The sequence below is a fragment of the Dendrobium catenatum genome, unplaced genomic scaffold (genome assembly GCF_001605985.2).
Source record: "Dendrobium catenatum unplaced genomic scaffold, ASM160598v2 fragScaff_scaffold_51, whole genome shotgun sequence".
Classification (NCBI taxonomy): Eukaryota; Viridiplantae; Streptophyta; class Magnoliopsida; order Asparagales; family Orchidaceae; genus Dendrobium; species Dendrobium catenatum.
In genome coordinates, this window is record NW_021318513.1 from 440,850 (window position 1) to 467,630 (window position 26,781).

General features: G+C 32.2%; 1 protein-coding gene across 7 annotated transcripts; it reads left to right on the top strand.

Annotated features, from left to right (window-relative positions):
- The first annotated feature begins 164 nt into the window (after positions 1-164).
- Positions 165-25,836, top strand: LOC110106259 (transcription factor BIM2). 7 transcript variants are annotated; one of them, XM_028694212.1, is made up of 11 exons: positions 165-359; positions 508-610; positions 13,520-13,607; positions 22,227-22,280; positions 22,364-22,433; positions 22,513-22,608; positions 23,590-23,671; positions 23,813-23,948; positions 24,284-24,413; positions 24,501-24,550; positions 24,634-24,856. In XM_028694212.1, exons 2-11 carry the CDS (start codon positions 523-525, stop codon positions 24,677-24,679), a joined length of 840 nt encoding a protein of 279 aa, XP_028550045.1. In that variant the 5' UTR covers positions 165-359; positions 508-522; the 3' UTR covers positions 24,680-24,856. The 7 variants fall into 7 exon arrangements, with proteins under 7 accessions (XP_028550045.1, XP_028550050.1, XP_028550041.1 ...); XM_028694208.1 differs by lacking the exon at positions 13,520-13,607 and adding an exon at positions 3,086-3,191 and having other exon boundaries at positions 169-359; XM_028694219.1 differs by lacking the exon at positions 165-359 and adding an exon at positions 3,086-3,191 and having other exon boundaries at positions 582-610.
- Positions 25,837-26,781: the final 945 nt, after the last annotated feature.

Genomic DNA, 26,781 nt, shown 5'->3' on the forward strand with positions numbered 1-26,781 from the left:
AAGTATTCGATACCGTGCTCAATACAACGCGCTCGATACACTCGGTATGCTGGATATTTTCACCGGATATAATAATTTTTCAGTGGCACATTCTCGGACGATATTCTGTCTGCAAAATAATTTCTCTTCGGACGAAACCATTTTGGCGCGTGGTAGCGGTTGCAAGTTACGGAAATTGTAAACAAATATTCGAATATTATTATGGGAAAAATGAAGGCATTAGGGCCATCCCTGACTCTCTTTGCGCTCTCTTCAATCTCTCTCTCTCTCCGTTCTCTTTCAGGGCAAGATACTGGTCGCGGCCTCTCACCATTTGCTCCTCTGAGTTCCGCTTCATTCCGAGCATCCTCTTCTTCCAGGTATTCATTCCTTCCCCTTCTTTCTGTTTTCTCCTCGTCACTCCTACCGAGGCCAGGTCTAGGTTTTCCGCCGCTCGTTCTCCTTTTCGAGCCCTTTCAAATGGTTCTGAGTTTCATTATAAATTTCGGACTGGAAAACCATTTGCAGGGAATATAACAACTGATGGAGTCCGTTTCTAGGTCCAGTAAGGTTTTTGAAGACGATGACGATGACGAGGAGTTCGGCAAGAGAGAAGGGTCTTTTCACAAAGGTTGCTCCATTTTCTTTTCTAGAACTTTTTTTAATGTATTTTTTTAGATTCTCTCTGTGTAGCATTTTTACAGTGGCTGAGAGTTGACGAAACAAAAGAACGGATTTGGGCCGAGCGAAATGGAAAAAAAAAACGGATATGTTTCTTGATTCTATGATATCTGGATAGAAGTATTAAATTGCTTTATAATAATGATAACAATAATAGATATTGTGATTATATTAATCAAATGAGATATGTCTGCGTTCAGCACTGTGTCGTTTGAAGAATATAATAATATTTAGATAACGTTCTTTCTTTTGTCATTTATTTTGACCATATAGCCTGACATCTGGATGTCACCTGGATTGACTTGCACCACATGCGAGCAAAGTAAAGGTTATGATGTGTGAAATTATTATTTAAAGATGTCATCAAACTCAATAACTTACATTTTCTAATAAAACGACGACCATAGCAAGTGCATTGAACTAAGTAGTCTGGATTCATTATTCTAGATTGGTAGTTTGGAGAATGAAAACGATGTTTCATTCGAGAAAAATGAAATAAATCTGATAATGTTGTGTTACATGCATAATGAATGTATGCATCCCTTTTAGATCAAGTGCTTAAAATAATAAACCTAATCATTCATAATTATCAATCCCAAACAATAGTTAATTGTTTATCAAAAGGTTTAATTACTCTATTTAACTAATTAAATATTTAATCTGTTGAAGTTAAGGAAAAATAATCCAACTTAGGGCTCAATTGGTTGCTTGAAGTTAGAATTTAAAAAATCATGAAGTTTGCTAACTAGATCACTTGGGTGGATTTTGTTAGATCTCAACATTATTTTTTAACACCACAAACCTTCTCAAAATTCTTTCAAAAATGATGATTTTATTTTCACACTCTAAACAAGTGAAACCAATATCATATTTTCCAAAACATGTTTTTTATTTACAAGTAGCCAAATGAGAAGTTTGTTTGGAGAGATTACGCATTTGAAGTTCTCTAACCTAATTATCCTAACAAATTCATTTTTAAATTAAAACTAATTAGTATAGGATTAGCTTAAGTATCAATTTAATTAAGAATTAATTTCTGATTTATTTTGAAAATGAATATGTTAATCAGTTAGCTTATGCTTAGCTAGCCTAACTAAACATTTATTAATCTCCACTAGCTGAATAAATCCTTTGTATTCACTAATTCATTTTTTTTATCTTTAATTATGGCAATGCTAACGATCTATACTAATTAATTGTCTAAAATCGTTATTGAATTATATTTAAAATAATTAGTTCCTAATTACTCTAAAATAACATCCAAATTGTTTCTTATTACAATTGCATTTTCTAAATCAAGTGTTTTTAATCCATATTTTACCTAACTAAATTTAAGTAATCTATGATTAGTTCAAGTTAAAATCTTAACCAGCAATTTGTTATTTTGTTCAATCCATGTAATATATAATTAATTTAAAGTAACATCTTCATCATCAATTAGTTACTTTCTACCATGGATGATTAATACATAGGGGGATATATATTCATGCCATTGAATTCTTATGCATTTCTATATATATCATCTAAATATTTAAATTTATTTATAGAACAATCTCTAAATGACAAAAAATAACATTAACATGAACTTATCTATTGTAAAATACACTTTTTCATGCCTATGTTTTGATGTCATTTAGGCACTAGGTTGTTATATAAGTAAATATGAAGATTTCAATGTTAGATATGTAAATACATAAAAATTCAATGACATGTATGTAAATCCCCCTAATGTATACTAAATATTTGATGTGATGACCTATTAATTACTAATTATTTGTTGTTAATTAGTTTATTAAGACATTAGGTCAATGTGATATTTCCTAATTTTTATATTTTATTTTAAAGTTTATTATAAGTAACATGGCATTTTTTTAAAATAAATAAATAAAGAACATATAAATATATAAATATTTATAAAAAAAGATTCTTAGTATTGTGTCATTTTCATCCAATAGAGGATCAAAATAAGGGGGAATATAAATTAATATTTTACTTTTACAAATTACTTTTACAAGTGATTTATGTGGATTTAGGAGAGGAAAAAGTTGATACTTTTTCTATAAACAACAAACAACAACAACAACAACAACAAGCCTTTATCCCACTACGTGGGGTAGGCTACATGAATCCTTTTTCTCCATTGTGTCCTATTAAAGGTCAAATTCTCGTTTAAATCTAATAAAGAAAGGTCATTCCTAATATTTTCTAACCAAGCCTTTTTAGGCTATCTTTTTTTATTTTTTATTTTTCTCATTTTAAACTCCAAATTTTTAATGTTAACTTTCTCGATAGTTCTCAGTCCATGGTGTTCACGTCCTATACTATTGCTATCTAAAACACCACCTTCTTAGTCATTGCCTTCATGTTTGTTATTATTCTATATAATTATGATTGGTGTGCTTAATGAGGAAACTTTTTGTTGTAGAGTTGACTTTAACGATTGATGGGAGGAGTATTGATCAAACGGCTAGCGCACCACGTTCAAAGCATTCTGCCACAGAGCAAAGGCGCAGAAGCAAAATAAATGATAGGCAAGTTACATTGTTGATACTAGTGTTTATAAGCGTAGATAAGTGAAAATATATTAGTTTTTGTTCTAATCTACCTCTTCTATGTATCTTTTGTGTCTTCCCATTATCTTCAATCAATTTAGTGCGAGGGGTTTTGGGATCTATCATAAAAAAAAATGTGAGTGCTACTTCCACACATATGTTGGTATTAATTAGGAGTATTTATTTAGCCCAAATCAAATAAAAGAAAGTCCTAAAAATACTCCTTTGGCCATCAATCCAAGCCACCATGGATAAAGATCTTAAACTAGCCAGTTATCGATTAAAAAGCCTTCATCATATTGGTTAGTTATTACCAAGTAATTATTCAACCATTGAAAGGGATGAGGAGAGACTTATAATCCATTTAAGAGGGCCGAAGATTTAATAATTAAGCATAGATTGGATAAGGTGTGGGTTGGATTAGGTTACACGCTTTCTTTGAGTTACACGCATCAAGTTCAAATGTATAAACATGTTCCTTTATGAAATGAGACTAACATAACAAAGTTTAGATTGGAGATTCACATGTTTATAAATACTAGTTTTATTGCACGTGCATTAAATGCACGTGACAAAATTTAAAAATAAAAATTCATATTATTAAATTTTAATAACATTATCATTTTTGTAAAATAAATTAAATTTATTTTCATAAGTAATTATAATAACTACTTATTTTAATCTAGAAGTAGATATTTTTGTTAAAATTTTAGTAGAAAAAATATATTAATATGAAATCAATAGGAGCCATAAGTTTTTATTTTTTATTTTTTATTTCAATAGGAGCCATAAGTTGATAAGAGGATGAGCTCGAAATATATCAACACAATCAAAACTTTATTAATATAGCAATAAACAACTCAAACAAATAAGAGCTGAATTAAATTCCTTAAATTTTAATTTGATTCATAGACTTTTAATTTGACCCTGCTCAAATTTTTAACATTTTTAGATAAACACATAAACATCATAAAGGAAGAAAAAAAGATATTACAATATGCTAGATGATAGAACTCCATAGCCATTATCAAAGCTCTATTATTTCCAATTCAAGTAACATCTCAAATAATGGAGATGGCATAGTCCAATACATCCACCAGGAAATTTGCAATCAGGAAGCAAGTTATCAATTTAATGAAATAGGAACATGGAATAATGCACTAATAATAATCTTGTTTTGAGTGAGAAAAATAATAAAAACTTGCATCTATTTGCCAAAGTTAACTTTTCTATCAATGACAAGTTCCACAACAAGCATTAGAACGATGACTTTGACATCTCCAATGACTGCAAAGTGAACATAGCTCAATAAGTCAACTTTATGAATTGGAAATATGGAGTATGATTGATAAATTTTTAGAAATCCAAATAGCTGATGAACAAAGTACAGTTTAATATTAGTGAATCTCTAGATAAATTGTTATTCATTATTCATACATCATAAAATCAATATGATAGACAACCAACAAAAGAGCATTTGAATTTAATAAAAGCAAATATCATGAAAATAATTGAAGTATGATAAAAGAAACATATCTAACTTTATTACTGTACATTATGAAATTTAAAAGTAAGAACCCAGAATCTCCTAAATATTTTTCGACTAAAAATCATATAACCATACACAACTAAATTCAAAAAAATGTACGATAATGCTTCATGTAACCCATCACTATATTTAGGAATCAAAATCTAACATGAAATGAATAGAAGAATATTTTATCCACATAAAGGTGAAAGAATTTGCAAGGCTATATACACATCATATAGGTTAAGTAAATGTGTTCCGTAATGTACAATAAGCAAAACCTAAGGCAAAAAACCTCACTTTCATGCTTATGTTAGAACCCTTTCAATCATCCAATTAAGTGAGACCCGACATCTGCACAATGTGCATGATGATTCTCCTTGTGAAGAACCTTAAGTACTGCATGTCCGCTTGCATAACCCAAAGGATTCCCACCAAATGCATTGAATTGTTATACTTCGTATCATCCTTAATCTATAAGAGTCGCAAGTTTAGTTAACATAAATCAATCAGAAGGATTGAAGTTAGATGTTGATTACCTACAAGTCATGAGTAATATAATAATAAAATATAAGACAAACTATAATGCATAAATGAATTTTGTAACTTCCTAAAAAAATATTTCCTTGATGTTTGCACGAGAAGAGTTATATCACTCCATCCAAGCTCTATTTCATAGGAGAAGAGTTATAACTTATAACCAAATCACACAAGCAATAAAACAAGAGGATGAATATAACCATAATAGTTTTGAACAAATCTAATATAACTTCAAGAGCCCTGTAGTGTCGTGCTGATACAATATAAGTGTGATGTTGGCTATCATAAGTTATGCTTCCAAAATCAATTTCCTTTACAACACTTCACTTGGGACCTCATGTTGTGATTGAGAAATTGAGCTAATAAAAGGAAATGAAAATTTCAACAATTTATGCAAAGAAATGAACAAACCATGATTTATTTAGTATAGAATTTAACAGTTAAAAAGCAATAAATAATTTTTTTTTAATTTAGGTATGAGAAAGGAAAATATAACCAAAATACATTACAATTGGACAAGCTTACATGTTATTAAGAAATAAGAAGAATGTTCTCTGACTTCAAATTAGCATGAATGAGATACAAATCATGCATAATTGCACACAAGTTCAATAATGGGAAATAGAATTAAACTTCCCCTCAATACAACCACAAAAATAGTTTAAATAAAAATAAGATGGATCTTCATATGAGTAACTTTACTGTAATTTGATGCTTCTAATATGATAGAGGGCAAAATAATATGGATCTTTATAAGAGTAAATTAGTAACATAGTAACTACATATTATATTATTATGGCATAAAGATAATGATGAGATAAAATTGCCAATAAATTTTGTTGAAGCAGTAGTTAGCATAATGAAACAAATAAGATTTGGTAAGAAACTAAGGCTTCGTTTGGTCCGTTTTAGTACAATTTTTTTTATTTTTTACTAAAACTCCGTTGTAGAAAGCAATAAAAAAGCCGTCCCAAACGAAGCCTAAGTTTTTTCATAAGGTCCTATATAATACAAAAGAATATATTCATCTAAAAACAATTACTCACATAATTTCAAATCAATTTGTTCAGATAAGTGGAAGAAGAAACTAAGCCATCATGATGACCTCCATCATAAAGGACAGAAAGATAAAGGCGGGAGACAGTTTGTGATGGAACAATAAAATATGATAAACGAAAGAACATAGATAATAACACACACAACAAAATAGAACTGAATGGAGCAACTCAACATTAATTAAAATAAAAATACCTCAGCATGCATTAATATACACATACTGAGAAGCAAAGTTGTCATGAGCTTTCTGTCCCTCATTGCATACTTGTACCTCACAAACGAAAAGCATAGAGATTTCACAATCCTTGCAAATCAAGAAAAAAAAAAAAATTAAGCACCACAACAACTCGAGAAAATTCTTCTTAAAAAACCTGAACTTTTGAGAATATAACAATTATTGCATGAAAAATAATAAAATAATAAAAAATACTATACAAAAAATAATAATAAAAAAAATTGAATGAAATATAAAAGATAAAACAATCTTTTCAATCCTAAACTCATAAGTCGAAGAAACACTGAATGACTCAAATAAAAACACAGTTATTTGCTTAAGAATGAGAGTTTGGAGCTGCGAGATACCTGTGTTCTCTTGGAATGAAATATCAACAACTAGCTTGTATTTATTGATGATGAGAAATAGATTGTTTGTCCTAATACCTGCAAAAATTTTTTACTAATAATAATTAATGCAAATTCATGTATAATTGCAAGTAGAAGAGAAATTGTTGGATGATTAGACCATACATAATTCACTAAAACTCCTCTTCACTACAAGCATGTGATGTCGAAAGAAGGCAAATAAAATACTTTAGTGAGTCTTTCAAAATACTTCTTCGTAGCATGTGAAATCGAATGGCTAAAGTTGTAGAAGAAGGTGACTGACAAGTTTTCATCATAACTCCCAATCCAACAAGAACCACATTGTGGAAGAAAGGTAAGTTCTTTTAGTAAACTCTTCTTCACAAAGAAGAACAGAGAGCTCCCAATCCAAGATGAGCAATACATCATCCCATAGCTTAGGGTGTTCGCAGAGCATGGTAATATAACATTATAAAGTGTCACCTAACACAAGCCAAGCGTTGTTATACAAAAGAAGGTAAAAAAAACTATCAAACTAAATCCCATAGCTTAGGGTGTTCCCAGAGCATGGTAATATAACATTTATTGTTTTTTTTCTCTGTAAATGTTTGTGGGATTTAGCGTTTTTGCCTTTGTTTCTATTTAGATGAAATGCTTTTTCCACTGAATTTGTTTAAAATGTATTATCCAATATAAAAGATTCAGTATTGCTTGATATTTCATGAGCATGGGTGAACATGAAAGGAAAAAAATAATATGAAGAAGAAATTTGAAATTGAAATTATCCAAGAAAACACCCCTTCTTGCTTGACTTTGCACAAAATATAAGAGGATAAAATTGCCAAGCAAGAAAGAAGAAATTCACGAGTCAGGCAGATGAACTATAGGACAGGCTGAACGTTGAACTGATTAGAGCAGAGCTAGGAAACTAACAGAACAATATATTCATAAAGAGAAAATTGAAAATATAAAAAAGCATAAATCAAACCCTAAATTCAAAATATAACTATATAAGAAGCAATCAAATCAAAATATACAAAAGCATTTATGCACATATGAATTAATTACCTTATATTTGAATCAGAAAGAGTAAAAATTCTTTGAAGTCAAAAGAGTAGAGATAAAGAAACCAAGAAATTAAATGCAAACCACGAAGGGAAAACATGCGAGGATAGTTTAAGCAAATATATATGATGGACAGGGAGAGTGGCCTCGACGGTTACCCAAAGGGGTAGACCGTTTCCAAAGGTTCCAATGGATGCATGTATGTTCCAAAAAAATGAAATGCGAGAAACGAAATGGAGAGAGATATAGTTTCAACGGTTAGCAGGACGACTGTTTTTGAAGGGTTAAACGGTTTCATTCATTTTCAAAAAAAAAAAACTTGAAATGTGAGAGGCGAAAGGAAAACGAAGGATTCCACGGAGAAGACGAAGCTAGGGCAAGCGAGGTTCCATGCAGAAGATGAAGCTAAGGCAAGAAAATGAAGGAATCAAGGCAGATTAATGAGTATCATTATTAAATTCATATGACTAAACAAATGCAAAATGATTAGAGAACATGCTTTTAAGATCCAGTTTCTAAGGATCAAAAGGATATTTAGAATTCTGCAAATTTTATGAGAATGAATATTTTTAATAATAAATATAGTTATGGAAAATCGTGATGGGAAAAGGTTTGAAGAAAATCATTTCAAGTTCGAATTATGAATTCAATTTAATGCATGGAATATTTATAAGGTGTTGATATTTATGTCAAAGAAATTATTGGAAAAAGTAATAAATAATCATATGAAACTTTATGCTTTTTATTTACATTAAAGAGGTTTATGATAAAGTACAATAATAATTGAATCTACAGGTTTTGATAATAAAATACATTATGAAGTAATGGATTACAAACAGGACTGAGGAAAATTATTACTATATTGAATTATCAGTTTGTTTAATGTTAGGAAAATTGATTAGTCAAAGCCAATGGAAAACTGTAGGAAATAAGAAGAATCTCACCCACACATGCTAAACAATTACAAGATATGTTGATTAATAGATAGATTAGATAAATAAGAATTGTGCATTTCACAATACTAAGTATTCAAATTATATGAATCTCCACATGCATGAGAAGGATTGAAAGAGTTGCAACTGTTGCAACATGAACAAAATTGATTTTTTGGCATATTGATTGATAATAGCAATTGAGTAGCAATGTAAAATGATTAATAAAGAAAGCTCCTGCTTCATAAACTAACTTGAGATTAACTAATATGAATCTAGATAAAAGGAAGACAAGTTAAAAGAAGGAGCAATTGCGCAAACAATGAAATTTTTGCCTATTAAGTTCTCTTTTTTTTTTTTTTCTTATTTCAAAAAATGGAGTTTAACTTTATTATAATTTTCTACGATTTATTTTATGCTGTGCTGTGTTGATTTGTTGTTAGTATTGTTGCTTTAGATAGTTCAACTTAATTTTTTTTAACAGGTATCCAATCATTTATTTTGATTAATATGCAAGTTAATGTGAAAATTACTTTGATTGTATGGATTTAGCTTTATTGCTACACGCATGAGGCAATAAAGATTTGTCCCAAATAGATCCTTACTCTACCCTATTTGTCCTAAAGTTTATGTTGTTTTTCTGTTTTCCTAAGGCTAGCCATTTTACTGCTTTTAAGATTAAATATGTATGTGATATTCTATCAGATTATGTGACAATCCTAATGTTGGGACTAAATCGAAATAGTTTTTCAAAAGTTCAGAACCAAAAATGACACATTAAATTTCATGATGCAATGACATTTAAATAATTCAAAACTTTCATGATTGCATTCATTAGACCAATTTGATTGATAAAATGCATGGGTAAAAGTAAACTTTTAATAAGACTTCTGTGTTGTATCCCAACACATTTGACGTTTTAACGCACTGTCATAGAAATTGATTAAACTCAATGCACATGTTGTAGAACACAATCAATAGTGTGCTCAAGAGTTTGAAGATTATATAAAGCAATACAAGTAAAAACAAAACTGGGAGAAATAATCATTTTCATACTTGTTGGTGGATTCAAACTAACTTAGTGAAGACGTAATTGTTTTTGTGGGACGTGTAGTACAAAGTGCAGGATATGCAAGTGAAAATCGGAGCATAATAGAGTGAAGTAAAGTATTGCATTGCATCATGAACTCATCAATTAATTTAAACAAGATTCAGAAATGAACTCATAAATATATAAGCTAAAATAAAATGGCGAAAGTAAAGTGTAGATAATTAATTACCTAAATATTTGAAGCCAAAATAATCTTTGAAGCTAGAAGAGGAGATCTTTTGAAGCCGAAAGAGCATATATCCAAAATCTAAATGCAAACCACAAAAGGAAAACAAGTGAGGAAATCGTAAGTATAATATATGATGGAGAGTAACAAAAGCATCGAACGCGGACCGTCACCGATTCCTGCCGTTTCCGCAATGGCGGACCATTATCGATTCCTACTGTTTCATAAGGTTGGATAGGCATGAAAGCTTATACAGTTACCTTTGAGAGATTCGAACCGTTTCCGAAGGGTGCGACACTTTACTTGCACCTAGAGGCGACAACGTAAGAGAGCTAATGGAGAAGACGATTGTGGGATGGCAAGTTACAGAAAGCGAAGTAGTCGAAGGTTATGTTAGTAGATTCGAACCGTTTCCGAATGGTTCGACAGTTTCGTTCGGCGAGAGAGAGAGAGAGAACAGAGAAGAGGCTTGCGTGAGGCAGGTATGGTAGACGAATGTAGGGCAAGTTGAACAACAAGGCGGACAAAAAAAAAACGTCCGAGAATAGGGTTATTAAGAAGTATTAGTTTTCGGATGAATAGCAGTTTTTGAATTGAAAGCAACTTTAATAATTTCAGAAACTGTTGAATTAATTATTTGAAAGCTAACTGCTTAATACATTATTTCAAAAGCAGTTTTAAAAATCGGAAGTAATTGGTTTGAGTAGGATTATTAATTAAGCAGTATTATTGTGTTATTAATTGCTAAAAATTAATTATATATTTTCAGAATTATTATATATTTATAATATAATGAAGGGCTAGGATAATTTGTGAAGAAATAAAATGAAAGGACAAGATTTGCTAGGGGTGGAAACTCAAGCCCCTTTTATAATAGTAGTATAGATGGTTGTTCAAAAAGGAGAGGGACATGAGAAAATCTTGCATTTAAATGATAACAAATCAAAAGAAAATAGGTCTTACAATTTCTTTTTCCTGCTTCAGGATATTTGTCAGAGAGTAGTAATAGTTGAAGCCTTTGATAGAATAGCAATAGAAGGTGGACCATCCATGAAAATTTCGGACATAAAAAATGGTTTGTAGCTAACCACTTGATAATAACCTTATTCTTTTTTACTAACTTTCAATTCTTTAGAGGAATTGCAAAGCTATGAAATATAACTTTTGATTAAAAAAAGTATAATTCTTTAAGTTAATATGTAACTTTTCTAATTGAAATGCAAATGCCTTCAAAACACGGCGAAGATGGAGTTGTGATGTAATGGATATATTATAATGTGGATATTGTTAACTTAATGACTAAAAACTTACAACTGCATGGATTAAGAACTTGATTTGTAATCCTTATAAATGTATTAGGCTTGTTGGATTGACCAAATGGTATCAATAGTGATTTATAAAGGTCATTGGGTGCCTTGAAAGTGTTTTTTCACTCATCTCTAGGATAGATTTGGATTTGATTGTACCCACTTCTCAGATCATTCTTTGAAAAGAAGAAGGATCCTACAACTGAATCTAACATATATTATTCAAATGGAGAATCAAACTTATACTAGACTGCAATTTTGTTGATAGCTTTGCAATTAATGCATATTTTTCATAAGCCATCTATCTTGGGAGTTAATAAAGAAGGTTCAACGCATGAACGCAAAATTTCATGTTCAAGTCCTTTGGATATAATTCCATCAACCTATCATTTCAACTCAGCATGATCTTTCAGGTTCATCTGATAGTGAGTAAGGTTTGGTATTTGTGCTCCTTGAATATGATTAATTGTATGTTGAATGCATACAACAAGGATAAGTCACTGGGGAGTTTCTCTGAGCCAAATCTAAATTCTTTTTTGCGGAGCTTAGTATTCATTGGAAACTTCCATCTGATACTAATGAAATTGCAAAATATCAGAGTTTTTCTACTGAAAGTGAATCTAGATAAACTCTTTTTATGTTAATTCACTTTGATTTTTGATGACTCTAAAAAATGTTAATCTTTTAGAGCTTCAAGATCTGTCACTTTTGTTGATCTTTTTATGCTAATTTACTTTGATTTTTGTTTCATGGAGTTCCCTTAAGGTAGTACCATATTCTGTCCACTTATTGCATGTGAGTCTATTTTGTAATATGCATGAACTAGCTTATTATGCTCACAACAAATGCTATATCTGGTATGTTGTGGGAAAAGTAGATCAATTTTCCCACAAGTCTCTGGTAAACTCCCTTATCTATATCTGGATCCTTTTTAGCTTACTCTAATTTGAGATTTGGTTCTATTATATTTGTGTCGGTTCACAAGTCAATTTATCTGTTTCTTTAAGAAGATCAATAATGTATTTATGTTTTGAAAAAAGATTCCTCTATTGGAGTGAGCCACTTTAATTCCTAGGAAATATTTCATCTATTAAGTTCTTTGATCTCAAATTCCTTGACAAGACATTTCCTTAAAATCATTTTTTTTTTCATTATTACTGGTAAAGATAATATCATGCACATAAACTAACAAAACTATGACTCCCCTTGAGTCTGAGTGCTTAAAGAATAGTATGTGATCCCTTGGCTCTACTGATATCCATTGAGTATCATGTTCTTTGAGAATCTTCCGAACTTAGCTCTAGGTGTTTGTTTTAGCCCATATAGAATTTTTTTTAACCTACACACTATCACCCCTAGAATTCTCCTTGAATATTGTTGGAATCTCCATAAATGTTTCTTCCTCCAAGACCTAGTGTATGAATGCATTTTTTATATCCAGTTGCTCCAAATGTCAATTTTAATTGGCTGATAGGGAGAGCATGATTCTAATGGTGTTCATCTTGGCTATAGGTACAAAAGTTTTCTCGTATTTAATGTCGTATGTATGAGTGTACCCTTTCGCTACCAGTCTTGTCTTGTATCTTTTCAGTGTACCATCGACTCTGTGTTTCATAGAGAATATCCATTTGCAGTCAACTGATCTTTTTTCTATTGGTAGATTGATGATCTCCCTGGTTTTGTTCTTCTCCATGGCCTATTGTCATCTTTCATTGCACTTTTTTAATTCAAATTAGATAAGACATCATAAACATTATTATGAATATAAATATCATTTAGTATAACCAAAAAATGTTTATGTAAATTTGAGAAATTATGAAGAATACAAAGTTGGTTATGGGTACACAAGAGATTTTTTAGGTGAACTTATGTTTATCTCAATTTCAAGAGATGGTTTAGATTTTTGGATATGCTTTGGAGTATAAATTTGGATTTATACGTCTGGAATATATCTTTTCAAAGCTCATGCTATCCATAATAGCGTTGTCCTCAATTTTCCTAATTTTGGTTTCATGTTTAGGTGGATTGGTTTGTGGTGAAGCTAGAAGGTCAAGGGAGGCAAGCTCGCTTCCTCATCTTCCTCAGTTTCAATCTCCTCCGAAAATGAGGTTTGGTGAAATAGGTTTTTTGTTTATTAAAAGTGACGTCAACATATACTAAGGGTTTTTTTTTTTTTTTTTGTAGAGGGGTGATAACACTTATAACCTCTCTGGGTGAATGAATATCCAACAAAAATACACTTGAGTGCTTTTGGATCTAATTTTTCTCTATTTTAGCTGTGAATGTGAACAGAGGTAGTACACCCAAAGATTTTGTATGTAAGGTTGTTATGAGATTAAACTTTAGGCTAAAAAGAGGCAGTATATTCATTGGTATTTTTAGTCTCAGGTTTTTGAAGGTAGTCGGTTTATGAGATATGTGGCAGTCAAAAGGGTTCCCCTAGTAGGATTTGGGTATATTGTGTTGGAATAGAAGTGCACTGATGGATGCAAAAAGGTGATAATTTGTTCTTTCTGTAACTTCGTTTTATTATGGAATGTGAATGCATGAAAACTTATAAATGATACATTTTTGTTGAAAGTAAGAGGTTCTGGTTTGATTAAAACAATCTTTGGCATTGTCAGAATGGAATTTGCTTATTTTTACCCCAAATTAGTTCTAGATTATGGTGTGAAAAATGGGAAGGATAGTGCTAACATCAATTTTATTTTTGAGGAGAAAGATCCAAGAGACTCGAGTGTAGTCGTCAATGAAGGATACAAATGATTGGTCCTCTGAGATGTGATATATTTTTTAGGGTCCCAAGTTATCACTATGAATAGGGTAGAATTGAGCATGATATTGCTCATTTTTGTTTGAGAAAGAAACTTGTTTATACTTAACTAATTTATAGGTATCATAATGAAAGGATTCATTTTTCAACTCATAAAAAAGTTTTGGATACACATTTTTTAAGACATCAGAAGATGAATATCCTAATCTAAAATGATGAAACAAAATAGTAGATTTTTTTATTAGATAAGGATAACATAGAATTACTATTATTGATAATAGTGGATTTGCTCAGTTCTTCCAGTTAGTATAGTCCATTTTTCTCATTAGCAAAGTTCAATCTTCTTCTTACATATCTGATCCTAAAATAAACTACAATTAGGGTTAAATAGGACTTTGGCATTTATGATTTTTGGTAAGTTTTTATATGGAGATAGGTTTATGGATAATTGAGGTACGTGGACCATATTTTGAGAGTGAGAGAGGGAGTTAAAGATATATCTCCTTGGCGTGCTACTATAGTAAGAAAACTATCAGCAATGATGATTTTCTTTTCACTCGGGCAAGAAGTGTAGTTTATGAAGTGCAATAGAGTGTGCCATGATATATGTGTCTCTTGAGTCAAGATCCATAAACCTTTCAAATGCTTTCTAAATATACTTAATCCGATGGATTTAGAAAACTTACCTGAAAGTACAGAGAAAAAGATGCAAGTGAATTTTTAAGGGATATCAGTATCTTCTTTATTGAGCTCTCTGAAGCTTGACTATGTTTCTAGGCTGAATTGACTTATTGTTGCGTTAGCTTGTGATGTCCCCTTTTTTGTCCACTTTTTTTTTTATTTCATTTCTTACTTGGAGGCTTTCCATGTAACTTCCAGCTGGTCTACTTTGTGTCTCTTGATTTCTTTCAATAGCTGCACTAAATGGAGTCTTTATTGTCTTTAGGTTTTGAGGAATCCTAACCTTTTTTCTTTCATAGTGCCTCTTTGATTGTCACCATTGTTAAGTCTTCAACAACCTTTGGTTCCATCATTACCCCTTATTGGATTTCCCTAGCACGAATGAGAGAAATTGTCTCGTTTAGTGAATATGTCTCATATTTTCCTAGGATATGAAATCTAACCTGGTCAAACTCCGCATTTAATCTTGCAAGAAAGGCATATACTTTATCTTTCTCAATAAAACTTTTGCATGATAGCATCATCTTATGGACACTTGGTCTTTATGCAGATGTAGTAATCAAGTTCTTGTCACAAGCTTTGAAGCAGAGTGGCATATTCAATCACGATCTTACTTTTGTGCTTTCCACCTTAATATTTATTTTGAAGACTTGAGCATCATCCCTAGCTTTTGAGAAGGTTTGTCTGACGGCATCCCATATATCCTTTGCAGTAGATATGAACATGAAATTATCACTATTTTTTGGAGTCATGGAGTTTCACAACCATGACATAATCATGGACTCCACTTCATCCCAATGAGTTGATTCATCTTTCTTTTTTCCTTTCAAGTAGGTCTTCACAAATTGAGACCACTTGAAGTAATTCTTCTCATTTAAGCGATAGGAAGGTCACATATTTTGGAGGAGTCTTCTTCCTTGTTGCACCATAGAGTCCTCCATTTGGTCAAAGCTTTTGGAGAAATTAGCTTCAGACATTAGCGACGACAAATGATAGCAATAAAGGCCATATCAATCAAGTCACTAAGATATAGGGCAGCAATGAAGGCTGCATTGGTTATAAATAGGATAGCAAGGGAGTATTAGTAACAACAAGGGAAGATCAACAATGGAGGCATGACACAATTATGAAGACTTCCTAGAACAGTAGCCTTCAAAATTCCGGCAACAACAATGAAGATCGTTGGTGGGATCGCAAGGAAAGTAGATTATGTATCCTTAGGCTCTGGTACCATGTTAAATTCAGAGAATTGGAGAGGGAAAAAGGCTTGTTTTTATTCCAAAAAATTATCCCTATTTATAAATCTATACAATATATCTTAATAAGAAAATAAATAATTACATAATAATGTATAATTGCACTAAGATGACTCTTCCTATATCAGCCACCCAAATATGGAAGGATATTGACGTGATCCAGGTGAGCCTCCCACAAATCCCCATGTTGGCCATGGGATCAAGAGGGAACAAACAGTGGGATGGCTGGGAAAGTATTTGATAGATCCAGTTGGGGCTCCCACGGATCCCCATGCTGGCCATAGTATCAAGAGGGAAGAGATGACTTGGATGGCTGTGACAGTATTTGACAGTGACATCTTGGAGGTCATTAGGATTCTTTTCTTTCAAAATTAAGTTCCGAAGAGTTAATAATGTCCGTATATCTCATCAATAGAAAACCCTCAAGAATGATTGGATTCAGAAATCCCCTGAACTATATTAATGAATTTTTTTCCACATAAATTTTTCTCCTAGTTTCTTCCAAAAATTTTTGATTGTGTAGCTTATATTCACAGTCATAAATAACATCGGGGTAGGTTTGATCCTAGAGTACTCAAGTGTATTTTTTAGGCATTCCTCCATGCAGAAGTTACAAATATTATTTTCTGACCACCAAATAAGTCTTTACTTCACATTTTAATGAAAAATAAAGTTTATTGACTTAAATTTATCTTTAGTGGGTGGACAACCATTTGGAAGAAAAGTTTAATGAAAGTGCTGTTTTCCATGTTGACATCACAACTTTGGAAATCACCATCACTAAATCTCTTTAGTTTTATACAAGGACGATAAAATCAAGCTGAAAGCCCCATCATGCTCAAGACTTGAAATTGTCGTCGATTGTAATGATCAACCCATTACAATACATTCTCCTCTTTACCCTATAACCCCAGTACATATTTTTAAAAAGTTTCTCTTACACATAAAAAATTAACTCTAACTTCATTAAAATTCAACAAACCTTATTTAAAGTACTAAAAAATAAGAGTCGAAAGGATAAAATCAGAAAAGAGATGAAAACCCTGAAAAAATCTCACTTGAGAGATCTTTGAGTTACTAAAAGAAAAGAATTGTAAGATCAAATGAATTTTTTTCGTTAAAATATGAAGCAGATGGAAGCTTGAAAAGGTAAAAAAGCAAGATTAGTAGCCAAAAGATATACTCAATACTATGAAATTGATTATCAAGAAATTTTTGCTCTTATTATAAAAATAATTACAATTTGTCTTCTAATTCTAATTTCTCTAGCTATTGGAGATGGTTCATGCAATACTATTGATGTGAATCAAAATGCGATAACCAAGAATTGCAATTAAGAGATTAATAAAGGTAGTAAACTTTGCGTTGCTTCCAAAAACTCTTGTTTGCTCAAATGAAAGTTCAAGCAGATAACATGAGAGATTAAGCGATAGCAATAGGTTACACTTTGAGATTATTAGAACTTGCCAAAATAACAACCAACGATTACTAGGTGATGCAAATAACAAATATAACAAAACCTCAAGTTTAAAACCTAGATCCTTCACTCAAATCTTGGAATTGGAGGCTAGCAGAGGAGGATTGCAAGCACGCTTAAAGATGCCACTATCACACAAGTGATTCCGAGAGGACTAGTGGCCGGGGAAGAAGCCGGATTTGGGGAAGATGGTGGACACCCGTTGATGATCCAATCGTCTGCCGGAAGTTGCTCGTCGTTGACGTCCACGAGGGTGGGAAGAATACGGTTCAAGTAATCCTCGACGGTGTGGTCGAAGCCGAACCCAACGTCAAAGAATGGCGAACGGACGACGTCGATGTCTCCTTGAAAGTCATTTGCAAATCCGTGATCACGCTCCGGATCTGCCATGCATTCTTGCCGGGAGGGGAAGGAGCACCGATGGAAAGAAGAGGTAGAGGAGTTGGCGGTTGGAGGGGGAAATTAGGTTTGAAAGAGCTTGGGTTAAGTTAGGGTGGAGGTGTTCTATTCTCAAAATATGAAAATAATTTCAGGTTTTGAGTAAAAATGGAGGGAATTAATTTGAAATTTGGATTTCAGTTAATTGCAATTAAGGACCTTGAATGAGCATTAATTGAGGGGGGCAAGCATGGGGTCGGCTGCATGGAGAGAGAGGGAGAGGGGTTTTATGCCAAACCTGAAATTAATTTCAGGATTTCAAAGTTGTCATGAGCATACTTGTTTGAAATTTCAAATTAATTCATTAATGGCTAGGGGTGTTAATTGAGGAGATAATTAGGGGCTGATTTGGTGGAGTTTTGAATTTAAATTGTGAGAGAAAAGGCCAAAGAGGGGGCCGACCAAATAAAAGAAAGAGGGAGGGGAATAGGTGTTAATTAGGTGGGGCCCACACACTAATCAAAGATTTGAGGAAAATCTGAAATAAATTTCAGATTTTTTTTTTTATGAATGGGAAGTTTCCAAATTTAAGGCAATTAATTGGAATCTATTTGAATTTCAAATTTGATTTGAAATTCAATTATGAAGATTGCCTAAAATCATGGAGTTATTTAAGGAAAGTTATCAATGCCCTTGGAAAATTTGAATTTCAAATTTGTGATCCCAAGAGGGGCCGGCGGTTAGAGAGGTAGAGAGGGGAGGATGGGGGAGGGGAGGCCGACAATTGGGTGGTTGGCGGATGGGGGCCGACGGCTTGGGTGGCCCAAGGAGGCCGGCAGCAAGGGGATTTTTGGGAGGGGAAAATAAAAGCTCGGAGAAAGAGAAAGTCTTGAAAAAAAAATCAAGGAAACTACTAACCTCAAGTATCTCTTCCTCAAGAACTCACAAAGAGATTTTGGGAATCTCGGAACTCACGAAGAGATCCTTCTCCTCTCATGAACTCACTAAGAGATCAAATAAAGAAAACAAAATTTCATTCAATATTCATCTTCTCATACAATGCATGAGAAATAGGCCAAAATGAAATAAAAACTAAAAGACATAAATGCCCTTGGGGCTACAATATCAAATGACTATCCATAAGGGTAAAACAGTAAAAATTGAAAAATAAAATAAACTACTACATAAAATGACTCAAAATATAAACTCCTGATCGTGGCCGTCGATCTCCGGTGTCTCCGATGGTACACGTGTCGAAATCACTAACGATGTCCTCATCAACTATGATGCAAAAAATGCTTTTTTTACATGAGAAAATTGAAGAAGTTTATATAGATTCTCCGCCAAAATTTGATATCTCTTTTGCATAAAATAAGATATGCAAATTGACAAGGCACTATATAGTATTAAACAATCCCAAAGAGTATGGTTTAACATATTTATAAAAGCCATGCATATAATAGAATATAAACAAAGGAGATCTTAAACTTCATAAAACACTTTATAGATGAAAATATTTCAATTCTTATCTTAAATGTTGATCATATAATTGTTATAGATTATGATAATGAAGAAAATGAATTGCTCAAAAAAATTGTTGAAGAATTTGAAATTAAAAAGCTTGGCAAGCTCAAATATTTTTGGAGTCTAGAGTTGCTCAATTAGAATGAATAATATTCATATCTCAATAAAAAATATTTTATGGATCTATTGAGGGAAATAAAAATGACTTATTCCAAGCTTCGTGAAACTTTAACTGAACCAGGGGAAATACTTGACACAAATGACGGAACAAAGGTGGATATTGGACAATATCAAAGGCTAGTTGGGAAACTAGTTATCAATTTTACACTTGTCCTAATGTGAAGTCTCATAAATGAATTTGTGCACAAACTAAAAGAATCTCACCTTTAAGTTGCTTATAGAGTTCTCAGGTACCTAAAATTAAATCCCAGAAAAGGACTCTCTCTTACAAATTAAAGGATATATTATTGCTGATTATGCAAAATGGTAAGTGGATGGAAAATCTACAAAGGGTACTGTAAACTTCAGGGAGAATCTCATAACACGAAGAAGGAAGAAACAAATTGTGTTATCCAGAGATTGAGCTTGCAATTTGAATTCATTACAATTTCTCAAGGTATTTGTGAACTTCTGTGGATTAAAATTATCTTAGAAAATTTAAAAATCAAATATGAAGAGCCTATGAATATATATTTTGACAATATATCCTCCATCAGCATTGCTCATAGTATAATATAACATGATTGAAACAAGCATGTATAAGCGGCTAGACATTTCATAAAAGGGAAATTATAGAGTAGATTAATTTGTACTTCCTATATTCCAACAGGAAGTTAATTTGCCGACATATTTACTGGAGGGCTTTGCAATATTGTATTTAAAAATATTGTAAGCAAATTTAGAATAATAGATCTATATCATCCAATTTTAGAGGGAGTGTTGAAAGATTGATGGGACCAATGGTTAGGTCCATAATTGAGGGGTTAGCGAGATTGATAAAGCAAGAAAAGGAAAGAGGAAGCCACATATCTATAAGGTCGCATTGACTAAATAAGGAAATAGATGTGTCACAGATCCAAGTGCAAGAAAGGAAAATAGAGAGCCTCTGATTGCTCCCTTGGCATAAAACTTAAAGCAAAAGGAGGGGATAGATAATAAATCTTGTATTTTTTTAATTTAATGTAATTAAAGATTATATTATTTTCGTTTATTCTTTAGATCTAGGTAACTTTATGTATAAATACCCATTGAAAAAAAAAATAATCCCAGCTTTCCTAGTCACTTTTTTTTTACAATATGTTGAAGATATTATCGTGATAAATAGTGACCTGAAAGGAATAAAAAAATCAAATAAAATGGTCTAAGAATTTATATTCAAAGAGTTAGGCAAGCTAAAGTATTTTCTTGGCATTAAATTTGCACACTCTTGATATGAAATCATCATATCAATAAAAATATATAACATACATGTTGAAAGGAACCGGTAAGTTAAGATGTAAATCTATTGAGAGTCTTAAAAAATTTAATCATAAATGTAGAGTCGTAGAGATGTTTTAAAAGACAACAATAAAAAAAGCTTTTTATAAGAGATTAGTGGGAGGATTTATTATTTATCACATATTAGACCTAACATTGCTTAAATTATTGATATTGGCGAGTCAATTTATGCACAATACTAAAGAATCTATATATTTATGCAATATTTGAAGGAAACCTCAGGCAAAGGAATTCTATTTAAGAAGGGGGACGATCTGACTCTTGAAGCATACACATATGTAGATTATGTGGTTTTATGATTGACATGAGGTCAACTTCAAGATATTACACATTCATATAAGGCAACCTAGTGAATTGGAGATGTAAAAAATAAAATTTGGAGCATGATCTAGTATATAAGTAGAATTTAAGTCAATGACATTGGGAATCTTTGAATTGTTATAGTACAAATTATCTTGAAAGATTTAAAGGTTGATGGAAAGATTCTATAAGGCTATATTGTGATATCAAGTCAGCCATCTATCTTGCATATAATTAATTCCATTCACTAGGAAAGGGTATTGAAGTTGATAGATATTTTGTAAAGGAGAAGCTTACCTTATTTGTAACCATATATACACAACTTCCTAGCATTCTCACCAAAGGATTATCAAAGGTAGTCTTTCAAAAATTATCAAACAAGCTTGAAAAGAGATGACATTTGTTCGTTTGTGTGAGGGATATGGTGAAATTTCTACCAGTTGAGACCCAACACTCATCAAGACTTCTGCCCTCGTTTCTTTCTCTTCCGTTGCCAGTTCATTGATCTGTAGGATCCATACTTCTACTTCCCAATTCGCGTATTATTATAATTATTATTCAACCTATTTATCTATCTATAGACTATTATAATTATTTTGCAGTTATTATTCTATGATTTTGCATGTTTCTTATTAGAATTTTTTTTAGATTGTATAAATACCACACAAATATTGAAATAAAATACTCGTCATGATTTTATTACTTAAGTGCCTGCTTAAGCGTAACAGGCCCGAGGTTATCCTGTGGAGCTTTACTTCATCTAAATAGGGGCTACGATGCCTCAAAATGTCATTTTGTGGATTATATCTTCATTTTTATTATGTAGATAGTTTAAATGCAGTAAGTTTTACTTTTGTTGCTCCTATGGGTTTGGAATCATCTTCACCTATTCACTGTAAGTTGGTCATCCATTCAACAGATTACTGCACGAAATGTAGTTGAAATAGATGATCAGACTATGTTATTTTTTTGAGCCAGATTTCAAGTACTGAGAGGACTACTGCCAAATAGTGAACAGAAAAGAGATAAAGCATCGTTTCTTCTTGAGGTATTTTTTTTTTCATTCAGGATGGCTAGCGTTGGATAAATTTCTTATTAGTATTTTAAGAATTAAAATTACTTTGCAGGTCATTGAATATATCCGGTTCTTGCATGAGAAGGTACAAAAGTACGAGTCAATTTACCCTGGATGGATTGATGAAAATACCAAATTGTTGGCCTGGGTAATTTTTGAACCATCCCAACACCCAAACGTTCTCTCCCTTCCTCTTCTGTCTGTTTTTTGAAGACTTGTATGTTGCTCAGATTGCGTGATCTTTAACATATGTTGCAGAAGAAAAAAATAAGAGGGCATATTATATGTTTGTACTTGCATGTATCATAATCTCTTTTCCACTTCTTGGAAGCCGTGCGTCATTTTACCAACCTGCAACCATCTCAAGCACGCCTGCATGTTTTAATAACCTTCAACTTTAGGAATTTGAAATCCTCATTATATATGCTTTGATTTTTGAATTGGCATGCATCTAAATGTTGACTAATGAATTCTTAAATCATTGCTTTATATATATATATATATATATATTCATCATAGTTCTATTTTTTTAAGAGAGAACCATCATAATGGTCCATTGACTTTTTACGAAGGGTTGAAATGATCATTGATTATTTAAAATTTTCATTTTAGTTGTTTGACTTTTTAAATAGGGATCTAAATTATGTCACAGGACTAATTTGGTCTCTATTTAAAGAGTTAAGGGACCAAATTGATACTTTTATACAGTTGGGGATTATTTTGGTCCTTTAAAAAAGATTAGGGGACAGATACAATCATTTTCTCATTTTTATAATAAGTTGTAGGCTTTGAACTTAGTTTTTTGTTTCTTTTTCTTGTTTATTAATAACATTTAAATTTATCCGTTTGTAATTTTCTGTTTATTCATTTCCACAATTTTGGAGCTGTTAAGGTGCTCTGAAAGTTTTGGGTATCATTGTCCTTTTTCATGGAAAGTTTTAGTACTTCTACTCCTGGTTTTAGGTAGGTCAGTCTATGTGAGATTGGATAAGTTATTGGCATCTGTTATTTTAAGTTCGCAAAAGGAATTATGCTAATCATGCATCTGAATGCATGTTTGCTGCTCTGCTATGCATGCTTAATTCTTGCTTGACCTGTTAAATTATCTACATTTATTTATGTGGGACAGAACAATCACCAAGATTCTGGTGATAACATAGGTGATGCATCAATCATCAAGAATGGCTCTGCTCCTGGATTTGTCTTATCTGGTAATGGAATTCCCGTTGCACCAGCAATGCTATCCGCTTCACTAAATCCATTAGAGCCCGACTTAATTGCTTGTTTCTCTTTCAAGTCCTTGAAAGATCCCTCTGGTTTCACAAATAAGACTGACCAAATGCTGATTACAGAAGCTGACAACTTGGCTTCCCATTTTCAATGGATGAGAGCATCAAACCCGGGAGATTGTGCCATTAGCAATGACATGCTAGATGAACTAACAATTGATGAAGGAACAATTAGCGTGTCCTGTGCATATTCTCAAGGGTATGTGCTAATCAAGATAGTCCCCCTTCCTTATTTTAGTAGCAAAGTGCACCCGTAATTTTCTCTGTTATAATTTCATGGTTTCTTTTGCAAAGAACTGTAAAGCTTGTCTTTGTTTTTAGCGACATACACTGACCTTTCTATGGACTCAAATCTTTCAAGTAGACAGAAGTTGTATTGTAGGGACTTTGGATGTTCTCTCTCTCTCTCTCTCTCTCTCTCTCTCTCTCTCTCTCTCTTTCTCTCTGTGTTTTTCATTTAATTTTTCACATATTCTATCATCTTGTGGATTAATGCTTGTTATGAATTATTAACATATGTTCAACGTCTTGCAGGCTTTTGAATAATTTAAGCGAAGCGTTACAGAACTCTGGTATAGACCTTTCACGGGCAAGCGTATCTGTGCAAATTAATTTGGGGAGGAAATCAGGTGGTAGGAGTTCTAAGCCTTCCTTAAGTTCTAAGGTATATATTACTTTTCGTTTATTAAATTTGTTTTACCTTTTTTTAGATGTCAAATGATGTCTTTGATATATTTACTTTTCTTCCTAGCTCGGGTGGAGATATTACTGTTTTAGCACATTATATCAAGGTGCTTGCCTTAATAAAAAAAAGCACTTGCCTAGGCAGGGCCTTAATGATCGCACCCTTGTGGAAATTGTTTGAGTGCGAGAGCTTTGCCTCACCTCGCCTGGGCATTCAGGCAAAAGCACTCAGAATGCTATTGTTAACAATGGCTCATTCTCAAGTTAAACCAAATAAGGCTTCGTTTTTTACGGATTTTTTTTATGCTCTTAATACATAAATTAAAATTTTTGTATAGAAGGTTGCTTTAAGAAGCAACAAGAAAGCTATCTCAAATGAAGCTTAAATATACGCACTGACAATGCTAGTACTTTTTAACACAACTTTCGACTCGATGTGTCTAACTATTACATGCATTATGTACCAAAGTGGGAGAGGATACATTGGATATTTAGACAAACATCTTGGTCACACTTGTCTAAATTGCTCATACCATGGTTATATTTACCCCTTCTTTGTCTGAAGCTCTTTGCTCATAAAATGCAAGGAAACTTTCCCTTCTCTCCTTCACAGAAATTATTAGGTGCGGTGTGTGTCCGGAGACCAATAAAAATGTGCCACGTCATATCATTGGTGGTACCCAGCTCAGTATCCACACTCGGTATCGCTGGGTACCGCTGCGTACCCAATGCTTGTGCAGACGGTTCCCCCGTCTGCACTCCGCAGCTAATAATTTCTCCTCTAAGTGGGCTACCCTCATGTCCTCTTCTTCGCTACTCCATTCTTGCTTTTCTCTCAACCTTCTCATCTTCTCCTCTCTCTTCCACTTCCCCTTCAAAACAGCCCTTGTTCTATAGACGACCATCTCTCTTCACTGCATTGAAAGGAGGTGAGAGATGGTCCATTATTATTTGGGCTTTTTAGAAAATTTGGTGCTTTCATGATTTTGCTATACCCTGACAGAAATTTTGGTCTATTTATTCGTCGGTATTAAAAACCACTTTGCCTGTATTGTTCACTTTTACAATATATCTCGCTAACTTATAAATCCATGTTTAATGAACTTATAGACATTCAAAACTATTCAACTCTGTCCACAGTAATCACAAACCATTTTGCCTGTATTGTACGGACTTTCTGATTTCTATTTCAGGATCTTCATCTTTTATCTGGTTACTTTGTGTTGGTACAGGAATGTTTAGAGAGTATGGGTGGTGATGAATCTGAAGGAGGAAAGCGGCAGAAATCAAATCGCGGTTGACGCTGCCGCGCTTGTTTGGTTTATGTGGTTGAACTCTAAACGGAACTCTTTTAAAGAGACTTAGGCTTCGTTTGGGACGGCTTTCTTTCTACTTCTTAAAGCAACTTCTTAGTACATTTTTGTACTAGGAAGTTGCTTTAAGAAGCAATAAGAAAGCCGTCCCAAACGAAGCCTTAGGCTTTGTTTGGGACAACTTTCTTACTATTTCTTAAAGCGGCTTTCTAGTTCAAAAATTAAAATTTTAATACTAGAAGTAACTTTAATAAGCAGTAAGAAAGCCGTCCCATACGAAGCCTTACGCTTGGAAGCAATCAAATGCAACTTTTTTGAGAATTTTATACATATGAGAAGCATCTCCTCTTATCTTAGGCATCTTTTGGGATAGCTTTCTTACTGTTTTTTAAAACATTATTTGTATTAAAAAAGTTACTTTAAAAAATAATAAAAATTTATTTCAAATGAAGTCTTAGGCTTTATTTGGGATATTTTTTTTCTGTTTTTTAAAACAGTTTTTAAATACATTCAAAAAAAATTTATATAAAAAGTTATTTTTACAAAACAATAATAAGAAAGTTGTTACAAATGAATCCTTAGTTTACTGTGCAATGTTTTCTCCACTGTATTTACAGCTCCTGTAGCTTCATTGCTACCTAAATTTTTTATTATGCTTATACAACTAATTTATACATTAATTTTTAATTTTGTATTAAAATTAATGTAATAAATATATATCATATTTATTATTAATTTATGAAATAAATTTAAAATTTTAAACATTAAAGGGATTAAAATATTCCCATCCAATTGTTTTTTGGCCTTCTTCCTTACATTTCCTTTAGATTGAGCAGGTCCAATAAATGGTGAGGTTAGAAACAAGATTTTCTATGTCTATGACTTCAATTTGGTGTTGAAAATTATTTTAGATAAATTTAGTTGAAAATGAACCAAAATCAACTTTTTTTTTCTTTTTTAATGTTTGGCCAAAATTCCCAAATGTTATAACTATTATGAGAGCTGATTTTTAATTTTTAATTTTTATTTTTATGT